The sequence below is a fragment of the Chinchilla lanigera genome, unplaced genomic scaffold (genome assembly GCF_000276665.1).
Source record: "Chinchilla lanigera isolate Chin_1 unplaced genomic scaffold, ChiLan1.0 scaffold00077, whole genome shotgun sequence".
Classification (NCBI taxonomy): domain Eukaryota; kingdom Metazoa; phylum Chordata; class Mammalia; order Rodentia; family Chinchillidae; genus Chinchilla; species Chinchilla lanigera.
Window position 1 is genome coordinate 8,177,717 of NW_004955478.1, and position 15,628 is coordinate 8,193,344.

Here is a 15,628-nt window from a genome sequence, read left to right on the forward strand (position 1 = left end):
GTTCTACAATTTCTTGTGTGACCCTCCTCCACTTGTTACTTACCCTCTCTGTGACTGATTCCTTCTCTTTGAAGTAAAAATAATGATAGTACTTATCTGATGGACTTACACTTACTTATTATAATAACCAAGTAGAGATTAGAGTAATAGCCAACTTCTAAATGCTCAGTAAGTGATAAAACATGCCCATTACCCTTGCACCAAACCACCAAGGCTAAAAGTGTTTCAGAATGCACATTTAGGACTTAAAAGAGGCAGTACGGTGTGTATTTTATGTATCATGTGATACCTTCCCTCTTCCCAAGGGAGGGAGCGGGTGGCTGGGATAGAACTTCTATCAGAGAGGCAGAATGCTCACAAGTATTTCCTGCACTCCCCTGCATTTCCTGAAGTTAGTTTAGCTATTTTTTCCCCTTTGCCTAGTTCTGACCAAGAGCTGGGAAGAGAACTGATTCTATACTTTTCCCTGGCAGCCATATGGCGCAAGATAGTGAGGCTCCCTTGACTGAGGTTGCTAAGTGACTATAAGGAACACTATTCTCATCCCGCCTCATACTAGACATATCATTGTTAAGTTTTTGCAGTTTTCAGTTTGTCTGTTAATACAGTACAGACTAGTTATCCAAGCTAGCCTAATTTTTTGCAGTGAAAGTATGAATATGCACAATAAATGGGATAAAGACTATAAATATTGCTGTGTCTGTTCAGGCCAAGTTTTGCTGCCCAATGAGTTTGCTGCAAATTAAAAAACAAAGCTTTAGTTTGCAGAACTCTTTGGATTTCAAATTGCACATAAGAGATTATGGACCTGCAAAAATCAACACACACACACACACACACACACACACACACACACACACCTCACACACTTTCCAAGTTCTTTTTCCACTGTAATCTCAAAACTTAACCTGTCCATATATGTTTACATCAACTACCCTCCAAAATTAGTCTCTGTTCTCAGTGCTGCCACTTCTAGCTTTGGCATTACTGTTTTCTCAGCTATACAAGATTAAACCTCTGAGTTCTGCTTGATCCTTTCCTTCCTTTCTCCCTGCAGATGGATAACAAGTTTCAATTCTTGCTTTAAAGGCTTCCAGTATGAAACTTTGCCCACCATTCTTTCTGACATCTTACTGGTCACGTGGGTTCCTCTGTACTTCTCAGCTTCCCTGCTTCCAGCCCAGTCTACATTCCTTTACAGGTCTAACCATCTTACCTACCTCTTTCAACACATATCTTCCTCATTCAAAAAGTGATCAGTGATACCCATGGCCTATGGAATAAAGCCTAAATTCTCCATCATTTGAAGCCCTCTGAAATGTAGGCTCATTTAATTTATCTAACCATCTCACACTTCTTGCTCTCCACAGAAACTCTCCTCTCTAGCCAGATCAATGCTCACCCTTATTTTCTGAAATACAATATATCATATAAATTTCTTCTCTATAGGCCTTTTGAATAATCTATTTTCTGATCTGGAGTGCCACCCTTCTTCCTCCCCAACCAACTAAACTTTTATGCATCCTTCACAGCCTGGCTCAAGTGCTATCTCCATTTGAAATGACTCCCTACTGGCTTTGGACCAAACTTACTCCTTTGACTTCCCTGATTTTCTACAGCACTCATTTTTTTGGACCATACAATTAATTAGATACAATCACATCCTGCCACAATCTCTTTTTTATTTATATTTCTCATTCCCTGAATAAGACTGCATAATTCCTGGGTACAAGCAACATGAACTACATTTAGTGTGCGTATATTTTAAGAAGGTTGACTATAGGCATGATGTTGAACCAAATGAAAAGGTATCACAAATGCTGAGAAAAAAAAGTTCAAAAATGTAGGTTTAGGAAGGTTCAACTCCCCTCCTCATCACAGTTAACTGGTGAGAGGGTAGTGACAGGCATGCTCAGAAGAGTGACAGGTTATAGTAAAAAAACAAAGGAGAGAGTGAGAGAGAAGTGAAGGGGATGGGGAGAAGGGAAGAGGAACAGAACAGGCCTCAAGGTTAAGCTACAGATTTGGGAACTCACAGGGGCAACAGGGATAACTGATAACACCAAACATAAGCACAAATGACTCTCTGGAAGACTGAACTTTGCGGTTAAATATGTAATCCAAGAGTGCTCTGGGGAATCCAGTACAACCAAACTTCTTATTAAACAAAGGTTTACGAACTAATTTGATCAGGCAAAGGCCTCAGTTAACCATTGCCTTTCTTATCCTCGCTCTGATTTGCATTACTCCTTCTTCTTGTATTTGCTGTATATAACTTTGATGGCTCTTTGAAACTGCAATCCTTATTTTGCCAGACAGTAAATAAATCAAAGAAAAAGAAAAGGGCAACAAAAGTAAAAATTTTATTTGTAATCATGACTCAGGAAAGTCGGAAGAGAACAATGGAAGAAATAATTATAGATCAATCTTCCTACAAAATATAAAGCCAGTTCAAACTGGCCATCTCATCTTATCAATAATCCTCGAAAGAGAAGGGAAGTTCTGAAGAGGTAGGCCTATCACTGTAAAAGCAAAAGGCAGTCTATTCAATCACAGACCCACTAGGGGAACAGGCTCCTGGAGTTCTCTTCCTCTGGAACTGATAGCAAAGGCCCTACCCTGCCCATGCTTTCCCTAAAGAAAGCAGCTTTTCCATTCTGAAGATCTACTAGTGACTATCCGCAGAGTCAGATCCACATCCTGGGATCTGTTAAGCATCTATCTACCATTCTGATGAAATTCAAGGGAAACAAGAATCCAGGGAAATAAAGATTCTATTTCTTCCTCCACTGGGGTTTTCAGAAATTAGGCTAGATTTAGATGTTTGCAAAAAGACCATCAATCAGATGGTAACAACAATCCAATAAAGGTGGGAAAACCCATCACTCTTTTAGTTCCATTAACACCATGTATAGTTCTGGTTAGAAGTTGCTCCCCAAAACTCAAATCCACGGTGCCAAAACACAGTAGAAGCGATATAATCACAAAGTGACATAACTTTACATTTGTACATTTGTCTTATAATGTACAAATACTTTACATGCTGTCTATGATCTTACAACAACCTTAAGAGGCAGCAGACATAGAGCATTATGTCTAAATTTCTGACGGAACTAAGGTTCAAAGGGTCATAGGTCTTACAGGTGGAAAAATTACTGTGACTAGGAGTCAGAAAATCTAGGTTTGCTATCTGGCTCTACTAAATACCTTTGTGTAAAATCTCTGCAAACACTGAAGTATTGTGCACATGATTATAACTGTTGGTACTGTTAACCGTTGTTGTGGAAAGCACTCTGTAAATGATAAAATCCTGTGTAAACAGTGCTTTCACCGCATTAAGCTATCATCCCGCAGAGAACAAGCACCTATAAAGCACTGAGTATGTGACAGCGGTCGGGAGGTTGCACACCATGGCCTGCAAAACCAACCACAGACCCAACCTCAACTAGACAGGTCAAACATCTAACCATGCTGTCAGTTTCTAGTATACAGAAGAGAGAATACAGAGAAGAACCTACTTGTAGCTAAGTACCCCATTACCCATATAGCTTCCATTGCTAGCTAAGTACCCCCATTACTCCTACAGCACCTCAGAATGCTTATTTGTTATCAAATGCACTCTCTCCTTCAATTGGTTACTCAGCTTGTTTATTTAAGGAAGAGGATGTCTAAAATTCTGCCAAGAGAGACTGAACTGGGTCCTCCGGCTCTTCCAGGACTCAGCCCCCAAACAGTTCTGTCAATGAACTCAGCTTCTTGGCTTCCTTAGCTGTGCCAACCATGCACCCCGTGAAACTGTGCCAATCTCAACTTGGCCTTGTAGCCAGCGCCACCATTCTCACACTGAAGGACTGTTTGCCGCTGCCAACATCATTCCACTCATGAATAAACAGCCTTTATCGCTAGCCAAAACGCTTGGGTTACCTTCAACTGTGACTCTGCAATTTGAATCTTTAGCTCAGTTTGATATAATTTGGCTTCTCTTAGCCATTCAAATTAAGCTTTGATCTTTCAGTCTACTCTCTTCCTAAGCATGGACTTTCTGGCAGAAGAACTGGTAAAAAAAAAAAAGAGAAAAAGAAAAACCAAAAAGAAACCCCAAAAAACAAAAAACCCAACCCTGTTCCACTCTATCCCAGGCCTATGCTAGCAAAAACAATAATAAATGCTAATTTACTCAGTAAATTGTAAAGGTCCACCTTAACAGATTAACATGACCAGGCTCTTTCCCCCCCCCCCCCAGTACCAGGAATCAAACTCACGACCTTGTGCTTGCCAGAACAGGCTCCTTTAATTACACTAAATTGTAAATACCTCTCCCCCATGCATTCCCTACATACCCATCTCACTCTATTTCTTCAGAAGTGAATTCTCTTTTTGATTTCAGGACTTTGCTATACTTCCCAGGAAAGAACATTTTACAACCTTGGCTTCATTAAGGGAAAAAAGCTATCTTGACATTTTCATTGCGCCTTTACCTAATATTACCCAATAGTAAAACCTTGGGCTTCAATTTCTTCTTCTTTTTTTTGGTATTGGGAATCAAACTCACAACCTCATGTTTGTGAGGCTTGAGCTTCAATTTCTAAATAGCCATATTATTTCTACAGTTTCCCATTCCCCAAAGGAGAGAATGTTAGGATTCTCACGGATGAGCTTATCACGATGTGTAGAAATTCACTACCTGTGTAATGGAATGTATGCACCAACCTACACCTTTCTAAAGACACATTTAATTTATCCCCCTTCCCTTTGGGTGGGGGGGTATTGGGGTTAACTCCAAGGACTCACACTGAGTTATCCACAGTCCTTTTTTATTTTTTATTCCATGACAGGATCTCACTAAGTTGTTAGGTTGCCCAGGCCAGGCTCCAATTTGCAATCCTCCTGCCTCAGTATCCCAGGAAGTTGGGATTATAGGTATGCACCACTATGCCCAGCTCCATATACTTAATTTCTTGTCCAATAAATCAACAGTCCCTTTTAGGTCCCTACTGTACTAGGCAGTAGAACTTTAGGTAAGCTATGTACTTACAGTGTATAAAGTTGTACTACCCAATATAATAGCCACCAGCCACATATGGCTATTAACTTAATTAAAATTTTAACTTAATAACTTAAATAAAATTTAAAATTAAGTTCCTCAGCAGCCACAAGCGGCTAGTAGCAACCATACTGGACAACACAAATACAGAACATTTCTGTCATCACCAAATTTATTTGACAGCACTAAATAAAGACTGCCTATGCATAACATCATCTACGTGTATGGTAACGAGCTCAACCAGTGCTCCCCACAAACCCACCACAACAACTTGTCTGGGAAATCACTTCTACCCTTCCAGCATGACAAGCAGAATTAAAAAGCACAATTCAGGCAATATGGGTCCTTACCAAAAATTTCTTTTTCTCACTGGCCCCTGCACATGAGCTTGTTGTTATTGTGGGGCTGTTCAGAAGGGCTGAGCTGCTGCTGCCGTGTTTTTTCTTTAAAAACAAAAAAACTAAGGTTAATAATCTGTATCCTCCATGCAACAGCAGAAAGTTTGACATCATTCAAGCAAACTGTAGATCCAAATAGCTGATAGGTCTCATTAACTTTATCTTCTAACCTATTTTCAATCCTTTTCATAACCTCGTAACCACTGATTTCACTCCACTAACACAGCAGCAGGCACAGCAAAAAGTCAGGACTTCTCTTACAGTAGCTTTTAGTCTCAAAACAGGATTCCCAAAAAGTAATCCCTTCTTAAGGAACTACCAGGGACTATTCCACTCCTCTTTTTTCCCAGAATGGTCTCTTTAAGTCCTCTAACTCAAGAAAGCTTCCCCTTCTCACCCATTAACTGATATCCACGCTAACAGTCCAGTTTGGAGAAAGATCAACTAACTAGAATGGCTGCGCACATGGACAGGAAGGAAAGTGAGGTCATTAGGCTCAAGCCTGGGGGAGGGACCCACTTCTGGTTAAATGCGCCTTCAAAACGTGGCTCTGAATACAAGTAAGTTATTTCAAGGGAGAGTCCACACTATTAGACAGAGTAAGTATGAGACTAGTACAAGAATGGCCTCTAATCCGTTATTACCTCAGTTTTGTAAGATAATTACAACAACCACAGGAGCTTTCTTTTCCTTTTTTTCCCTTGTTTTGATTTTTCGAGACAGGATCTCACTATGTAGTACAGCTGGCCTTGAACTCAGTTATGTAGCCCTGGCTGGCCTTGAACTCACAGAGATCCTCCTGCCTCAGCCTCTCAAGTGCTGGGATTACAGACGTGCCCTACCATGCTCGGCTAAAGCAGCTTTCTAAACTAATCCTGTTATAATATGGAATGAAAAGACTCTCCTCAGGGCTGGGGATTTAGCTCAGTGGCACAGCGCCTGCCTGGCAAGCGTGAGGTCATGAGTTTGATTTCTGGTGGGGGGGGGGGGAGGAAGAAAAGACTCTCCTCTAGGTTCCCTAGAATTCCTGAAAGCAGGAAATGCTCTGGGAGGCTCTATCTGGCAGACCACATTCTAGAGCCTCAGACAGTGGTACGTTGGTTCATGAATTTTATTCTTTCCATGATTCTGGGTGCAAACTGAGTTAGACAAGAACCAAATTAAATTCAATGGTTAGATTCAATGTTGATCTTATGGGAAAATTTGATTCAGTTCTCCTCCAGTTTGGTTTGTGACCAGAATTGTGGAGAAAACAGAGTACCACTGTACTTTCTCTAAGATCCAAATGTACCTCTGAAGAATTGGCAGACAAGATGTAAATAACAGAGGAGGTTATCTGGTAAGAGAGAGAACCATAAGGGAGAATGTCAGGGAGAAATTTTCATCAAACACGCCCAACACAGCCATCAAATATAGCACTGGATACCCACTAAGTGGGAGAGCTCCCTATTTGTGCACTCTTCTCTGCAGGCCGAAGTACCCAGAAAACAAGACAGTAAATGACACTAAAGATGTGAGGAAGATTCTCAATGGCACGTAAGTTTAAACGTTAACAAAAATAGAAGTTAAGGATCATGAACCTGAATAAAATAATTGCCAAATTATCAGTAAAGGAAAAAATTATATAAATACTGTCCCCATAACAGATGAAGGCATTATTCGCCACATATGAAATGCTATGTACAAATCCAGATCATGGACCCACACATGGCTGGCATATATCACCATTTAACAGGCGGAAAGGAAGGGACCAATAGCATTCAATGCTGGTGTTTGAGTAGCCTTGGCTTTTCATACAGTTCCCATTTGAAAATCCCTCCCAACAAATCTAGATAAGCTCTGCCAGAGCTACACATACCTGCCTATTTGGGTGACTCGCGTCCTTGCTCTTCATGGTCTCATATCCAGACACCCGGGGACGTCGGCTCATCTGGAGAGCCACCAGATCCTTCATGATCGAGTCCAATGCCTCCTGCTCATCTGCAATGAAAGCGATCGCATGAGCTAAGACACTTTAATACACAGCAAAGCACTTCCACAAATTACATGACACTCAGGGAGTTCTGTCTAGGTAAAATGACAGGTCTAGTAACTATAACCACACACAGTGAATGCCCCCCCCAAGTAGACAACTGAGGTTAGACAATCGCAATTTGAACTTAAATTCTTATCAGCCCTCCAATCAGATTTCTGGCAGCAATACATACCAACTGATTTTCACACAACAATTTGTCCAGTGCCAGAGAAACTCAACCATGAAAAACAGATGAAAAGTTGGAGTGAAGAACTATACAGCATAGTACACAGTAGGGTACTGACTGAAAAGATAAATTCAGAGAAAAGTGATTATGGGACAATCAGTCCCAGTCCTATTCTTAAAGCATCACACGTAAGAAAATATATCTTAGAAGGTACCAAACAAGGACCTGATAGCTGCTTTAAACAGTAGTTGTTTAATAAGCCTAGCCTTTGAATGCTGTCCTATTTTCTCCTTAACAAGTTTATAGGCCTTCTGCTTCCCACAGGGAAGTAAATGGGCAATTCTATTGTTTTTCCTCCCAAACTGACCAAGCAATGCATTGTTTCTATCTTACTGGCATCCCTTTTCTGGAGTACTACGTATTCATGCACTCAAAACAACTGGCCAAAACTCAAAATCCAAACTAACCCAATTCCAAGTTTTACAAAATTCTCCTGGTTCCTTTAAGAAGACCTTTGTCCATTCAAATAACATTTTTTTTTTTCAAACAACATTTAGAAGGTGAAAATTATCTAGAATATGAGAAATGAACTGCTACACTTACTTTGGTGATAAGTGATTTACGTGGGAACTTGGGAACTTGAAAAGAAAGTGATATAAGCCAGGCGCATACTCCAGAGGCACAGGTGGGAGGATTGTGAGTTTGAGGGTAGTCTGAGCTACACAGTAAGTTCAAGACCAGCCTGAACTACAAAGTGAGACCCTGTCTCAAAAAGAAAAAAAAGATTTCACCCACAGAGTGCCTACCTTCCTCCCTTTATCCTTGTCCCCTGGAAATATTCTAATACCTTGTGAAAAGGAAAAAATAAGCATGAATCTAACCTGTTCTCCCATATACCTCTTCCTTCTGTCTAGACTAATCTGTTCAAATGCTTGCCATTGCCCTCTGAGGTTATGTAGGAAAGACAAAGGTACCCATAAAAAGATTTTACCTGTTTAAAAAAAAAGTAAAGCTAGATTTAAAACTTTCAGGGAAAATACCAGAGTAGCCTCTCATATGATTTCACTTCATTTCATATAGGGTGACACAGTTCTAGTGCCAAAAGCATTCAGTAAGGGGAACAACAAATGAGAAGGAAATAGGTATTTCCAAAAAGACAGTAGTCAAAATTAAAACACATAAATTCCATCAATTATTTTATATTTCTAGTAATTTCCCTAAATATAATGTATTTAAATTAATTGAGAGGCTAGGGACAGCTCAATAGTGGTATAACATATGCTTTTTTAAAATTTGTTTTTCTGTTTTCTTAGTACTGGATATTGAACCTAAATGCTCTACCAATGAGAGCCATTCCACTTTTGTTTTCTCTTCCCTAGCTTAGTCTTATTTTGAGACAGGCTTTTACTAAGTTGCCCACACTGGTCTTGAACTTGCCATCCTCCTGCCTCAACCCCACCTCCACTGCAGCAGCTGGGGTTACCAGTGTGCGCACGAGCAGCGTACTTTTCAAGCTGAACCCACAAGTATGACTGGAGAAATCATTTCTTATTCTCTGGAGGATGCTACTATTATAAGAACTGGTTTGTCAGGTTAACGAATTCTGCTAACCAATTCCTGGCATGACTTAATGGATAAACTTGCCTGGTAGTTTTAGCACTGAGAATAAACTACAGGAATGGTTTGGTGTTACTGCCTGAAATCTAGGACAACTGACAGAAGTGAAACAGGGTTATAGAATCTGATTTTGTGTCAAAGTCAGATATATTCCTAGAAGTAGATAACTTCTTCAAACTAAGGACAGATAAAAGCAGAAAGTAAATCAAGTGGCTCTTTTAGGCATTTCTTCCTGGATTAAGACTTTTAACTAAATTACTAACACTTCTTCAGTGCAGCATTCCTTAAAAAACAAACACATAAACAAAACTTTGAAAAAAACTTTTTTAGGATGTAGCAGTCAGGAATATGAACTTTGGAGTCAGAAAGACCTGGGTTTATGGAGGCCTTGAAAAAAATCACATATTCTTCTAAACCTCAATTTCCACATGTGTAAAATGAATATAATAAAAGCATCCTTTCACAAAGCTACTGTGAAAGAAGAAAGAAATCAAAACCTTATAAATTACTTCTTGCACTACCTAACACTTAGTAATGCTTTAAAAATGTTGGCTGTTATTATCGTCAATAGGAAAAGGTCAATGGAAAAAGACTGGAGGCCACTTAGTCTACTCAAGTATTTAATTTTATTCTTGAACTTTGTTAACCATTAACAACAATGATTTGCTAAATACCACATATTATACACAAGGAAGTTTTAAAAGCTACTTCAAGGTGTTCAAACTCCAGGGATAAAAGGATAAATAATACACAAATATAAGGTTATAGAGCAAAATGAATAGGCAATATACAAACCAGGGTACATAAACACAAATATATAAAATATATTTTAAAAATATGAGTAGCAAGTGGTTGTGCAGATGATTTTACATAATTATTAACAGAATAAAGATTCTTCCAGAAAAGCAAACTGTTCCAGTTTTGCTGGGAATTTATGAAGTGAACTGAGGAGGAGAAAAGAAATGAACATTCAAGTAAGCAATAGAGGGGGATAGGCATGGTAGCGCAGCTTGTAAATCTCAGCACTCCAGAAACTGAGCAGAACTGTCACAAGTTTGGGGCCAGCCTCAACTACATAGTGAGGCCCTGTCTCAAAACAACAAAACAAAATGGGGGTTGGAGGGGTAAAAACAGCCCCAAACTGAGTCTGATCCTAATCAAGTAGAGTGGGAAAATGGGAAGTTGGCAAAAAGTCCTTTAAAAAGATTGGAAAAAACAAGACCACCACCACAGAGGCCAAGACCAAAAAAAGGGTACTGGGACGGATAGGTCAGGCAAGTCCTACAGAACAGTAGGGGAAAAACTAAATTTTAAAGGGTACCAAGAAGTTCAAAGTAGTAGAAAGCAATTGCATATTTGTGAACTTTACATGTGAACAAATTGGGGTAAGGGCAATAGTATGCTGTAATCCTGAAAAGACTTTCTGAAGACAGGGGTGGTCTGATACACTTAAAAAGCTACCAGGAAGAAGTACAGAGAGAAAGAAGTCAATTCTTAAAATTAAGAAGTTAGGGATCTAGGAAAGGGAAGAGTATTCACAGAAAATAGAAAGGGAAAGCTGATGTAGTGGCGCATTAATTGTAACCCCAAAACTTGGGAGGCTGAAGCAAGAAGGTTGCAAATTGGACTACACAGTGAGATCCTGTCTCCAAAAAAAAGAGGAAGTGCTTACGCAGTATTTTTGTTTTTGTGGGTTTGGGTTTTTTTAATTTTTTTTTTTTTTAGAGACAGGGTCTCACTATGTAGTTCAGGCTGGCCTTGAGCTCACTTTGTAGCCTGGGCTGGTCTCAAACTTACAACGATCCTCCTGCCTCAGCCTCCCAAGTACTGGAATTACAGGTGTGCGCCACCATGCCCAGCTGTGGGTTTAGGTTTTTGTTTCTGGATACAGGATCTCACTAAATTGCACTGGATAGACCTGAACTTTGGATTCTCCTGCCTCAGCCTCCCAAGTAGCTGGGATTAGAGGTGTGTGTTCCTATGCCCAGCTCTGTTTTAAGCAGATAAGTATCCATCATTCCCCAAGCAAACACTTTTTCTTCTCCTATACCCTGACCTAAGGAATGTGGGCTGCCAAGAAACATACTTCTCTCTCTCGAGCTCCAGTGGAAACTCACCTATCCAGCCTAGGTATTACTACTCTCTAAAAAGAAGAGGGGTTTCTTGAGACACTTCCCCCTGAAAGTAAGGGGGAAGTTCTTGAGGCACTTCCCATTTGTGAGTTCCCTTGGCTAAAAATCTAGAGAACCTCCCGGAGGCACCACGTCCTCCTACAAACACTGTCATCCTGTTCACTATGCCACATACTCTTTTTTCCATATACAAAATCCCCAAAGTAATATTTTAATCTGTTTTCACTTAACTAAGTGATATCACTTCTTCATTTTGCCAAGTCTCTACCGAGCTTGGCCTGATCACCCGATCCACACTGCTCACCCAGAAGACCTGTGCTTCAGACTACCCTTGAATCAGGCCTTTTTTTCTTTTCATGGCATTTCACATACTTCTACTGCCTCCACCCTGTCTATACCCAGGCAAACATCATTTTACAATAATTATTTGGAAATAAGGCCCAAACCTCATATCACAAGACATTTTTCTCCCTCAAGAATATGGTTGAGGGGCTGGGGATTTAGCTCAGTGGCACAGTGCGTGCCTGGCAAGCACAAGGTCCTGAGTCTGATTCCCAGTACCAGAAAAAAACAAAAAGCAAACAAACAAAAAAAGAATACGGTTGAGCCTTTGCTAGATCTCAAAGTCAAATTCTGGTTTATTTTTCTGTTCCTAGGATATACAATACACATTCAATATTAATTTGTGATTCAAATTTAAAAATACACATTACGATATAAACCACTGCCTCTTCATAAAATCAGTATATATCACCACTATGTTTTACTTTAACATTTGATGTAATCAACCTAAAGTACTAGAGACTACAGGATTATGTGTTCTAACTATAGAACTGCTTTCTCCTTCCTGTGTACCTTTTACACACTTTGGACAAAGTACTGTACCTACAATCCACGGCACTTACTGGTTGATCATCCCTAATCCAAAAATTCAAAATCTGAAATGGGTTAGGGATGTTCAACCAGTAAAGTCTATGCAAATATTCCAAAATCCAAAATCTCCTAAAATCTGAAACACTTCTCGTCCCAAGCATTTTGGATAAAGTATACTCATTCTGTTTACATGTTTCTGGTTTATTTTACCTATCTATAACTTCCTGAGCCAGGATAATTCAAGTATAGGGATTAATGCTATACCTAGAACACAAGAAGCAGTAGACCAATGGGCACAGAATAACTGGAAAGCTTACTAGAACTAGGAAAACTGCTTCTTAGCCTCTGTGTAGTCCCCTGAGTAATCTTCAGATGAATACTTTTTACAAATGCCTAAAATTCAGTTTTAAAATCCAAAACTGTCATTTTAAAAAAATGTTAGAAATCCAGCCATGACATAGCTATGTTGATTTATTAAACTGTAATTCATTTCATTTAAAATAGTTGCTGGGCTGGGCATGGTGGCGTATGCCTGTAATACCACCACTTGGGAGGCTGACGCAGGAGGATCACCTGGAGTTTGAGGCCAGCCTTAACTACAGACTGAGAGGCTACATATAAAAAAAAAAATTGCTAATCATTCTACACAGGTGATCCAATTTTAGCCAAATTGAGTTGAGACTGGTCTTACAGGGAGCTCCCAACAGCTTGGGAATCTTAGGGATACAGACTTCTCTCTGAAAATCACGATTCAGATTTGCAACCAAATTCTCAACCCAGAAAGATCATCTTTACTCCTATAATCAGTTCACTAGTTTCCTGTAACATTTCCATGTACACTTCTCAGTAAAATATCCCACTAAGTTTTAGATTGCACTTATAAAACACCAAATAAACATTAGTGAATTAGTCTCAGGTATTATTAACAGCATTTGCTACTATAATTACTAAGGGGGGGGCTAGTGTGACCAAGAAAAACAAACAATCCACCTTAATTTTTTTTAATAGCCACATGGTATCAGAGCCCAAAACAAAACAAGATAAAACACCCAAAAAAAAACAAAAACGAGAATATTTCCTATTATCTACAGAGATAAGTTTTAGTTTCCACCAAAGATTAAGTGGGGCCAACAGTCAGTATAATATCCAACCTGCTTTTAGTAACAACCCAAGCTGTCAAACAAGGTTGAGTCTGGAGCACAAACAGTTCAAGAAATACGACTATTGGGGCTGGGGATTTAGCTCAGCGGCACAGCGCCTGCCTGGCAAGGGCAAGGTCCTGAGTTCGATTCCCAGTACCGGAAAAAAAAAAACAAAAAAAGAAATATGACTATTAACAAAAGAACCTGCAGAGCAGGGACTCAAATTTAGTCCTTTCCTCACTGGGCTGGAATGTAACAAGTTTAACTAAGACATTAAGGAGTCCATGTGTCTTTTTTATCAAACCCTTAAATTTGCTCCTTTATTTAGTTTGGTGCTGGAGATTGAAGTGAGCCTCACACTTGCTTGCTACTGAGTTTACTTAGAACCACAGCAACCAAAGCAAACTAAACTGGAGATTTGAATTTTTATCATTTATATCTCCAAAATGCAACTAGTATTTCAAAAAAACTGTGTTGTCTTTGTGTCCATATATCCTCATTGAGCCCTGTACACATCAAATAAGAGCCAAGTGTCTGACTGAATTCAACATTATCTCTAATTGTGTATAAAGACCATCCACACACAAAAAAGAGAAAGGGATCGGTGTGGGGAAAACCAGGTTCTTAAACGAGCTTGCCTAATATATCCAGCCTCCAGGAAAATTAACTCCATCTTCACTGTCTCAGTTTCTTTGTGTAAAACTGACATATAAATAAATGAGAAGATACTGAGTTCTTGGTCTGTTCTTTGGGGCTCTGGATCTACTTATATATTTCCTTTCCTCTCTATTACTGTTTTTCCATACTCACATTTAAAGTTTTTGAGGATGTCTTGAAACGTGAAAACAGGCTCACACCTAGGGAACATAGCCTTCATCTCTATGACGTAGGCTTACTGGTTTTACAGTCAAAGTGTGGGGTGGCGCTGGGTGTGGGAGTGGTGGTGCACTCCAGTAATTCCAGCACTTGGGAGCCTGAGGCAGTAAGACCCCTGCCTGGACTGCATATAAGGAGAACTTTTCTCACACAACAACAAAAAAGTGAGAAGAGTGAGAAGACTGTATACTTTCACGTATTTCACACCCCTCTTTGGGACTTAAAGCTGCCTCGCATTAGAAGGAATGTTACAACACAGGTTCTTAATTCAAAGATTTAGTTCAAATTTTATAACACAAGATAAATGTTCGAGGCCGGCCTGGGTACAACAAAAAGAATTCTGTGCCTCATTTATAGGAAATGTCGAGTAAACATATATTCAAATATCAGAACTTCACTGGGTTCCTTTTACGCCCAGCTCTCGGTGGAGATCTTTCTCAGGTGGAGAAAAAAAAGCATTTCTTAAGTACAGCATAAGGAGACAGTAGGTCCAGCAAAAGAACAAACCTTTCCCATATTGTATAAGGGACAGCATGAATTAGAATAGGCCAATTCAAGCCAGCTGTGTGGCACACGCCTGTAATCCCAGCGCTCCTGAGGCTGAGGCAGGAGGATCGTTTCGAGTCTGAGACCAGCCTGGGCTACATAAATGAGCTCAAGGCCAGCCTGAACTGCATAGCGAGACCCTGTCTCAAAAAGACAAAAAAACAAAGAATAGGCCAATTCATTCAAAGTCAGAGTGTGGAGACAGGTCAAAAAAATGACCTGCCCTTGCTATAGGTCAAAGTAAACATTAACAGTCTTCTTCACATGGGGAATTTCACTGAAGAAATTAATTTTACAAAAGATCTTTTCTTTCCCTTAAGTTTATTCCTTTATCATTTAGGTCAATACCAGGTATTCCGCAAAACTTGCGATTAGGGGCAACAGTATCACAACACCTGTACGGACAGGAAAGGCAAATTACACCTAAAATGTTATCCGCTCCGCAACGTAGTCAGCAGTCACTTGCAGAAGTGGCACAAACTACACGAAATACGGCTCAGCTCAAATGCTGCGTGTGGGAGGCATTTAAAGCTTTTCTTCGATCGTATCTTCTCAGCAGAAAACGCGAATATTGACAAAAAGGAGAGGAGTTCGGAAAAATTCTTTCGCAAGGTGAACGTTCTTTCAAAAGTAACAGGAATACCGCACGATAAAAATAACAGCACCGAAGCACTGCAGCCAGATTTTGCAGAACGACAACCCGCAGCGCCGGCCACTTCCAGCCCCGCGGGCTGCGCGCGGGTCCCGGGTCGGCGATCATCGGCCGCGGCGGCTCCGCTCGCCCTGCCCCCGGGCGCTC

General features: G+C 40.0%; 1 protein-coding gene across 1 annotated transcript in view; it reads right to left on the bottom strand.

The window, feature by feature from the left end:
* Map3k3 (mitogen-activated protein kinase kinase kinase 3) overlaps positions 1 to 7,422 on the bottom strand; it is a gene marked incomplete at its 5' end in the record, with an annotated part of 62,140 nt that extends 54,718 nt beyond the window's left edge. Inside the window, 2 exon segments of the mRNA XM_013503159.1 lie at positions 5,395 to 5,487; positions 7,301 to 7,422. Of these exon segments, the coding sequence (XP_013358613.1) occupies positions 5,395 to 5,487; positions 7,301 to 7,422 (215 nt within the window).
* Positions 7,423 to 15,628: the final 8,206 nt, after the last annotated feature.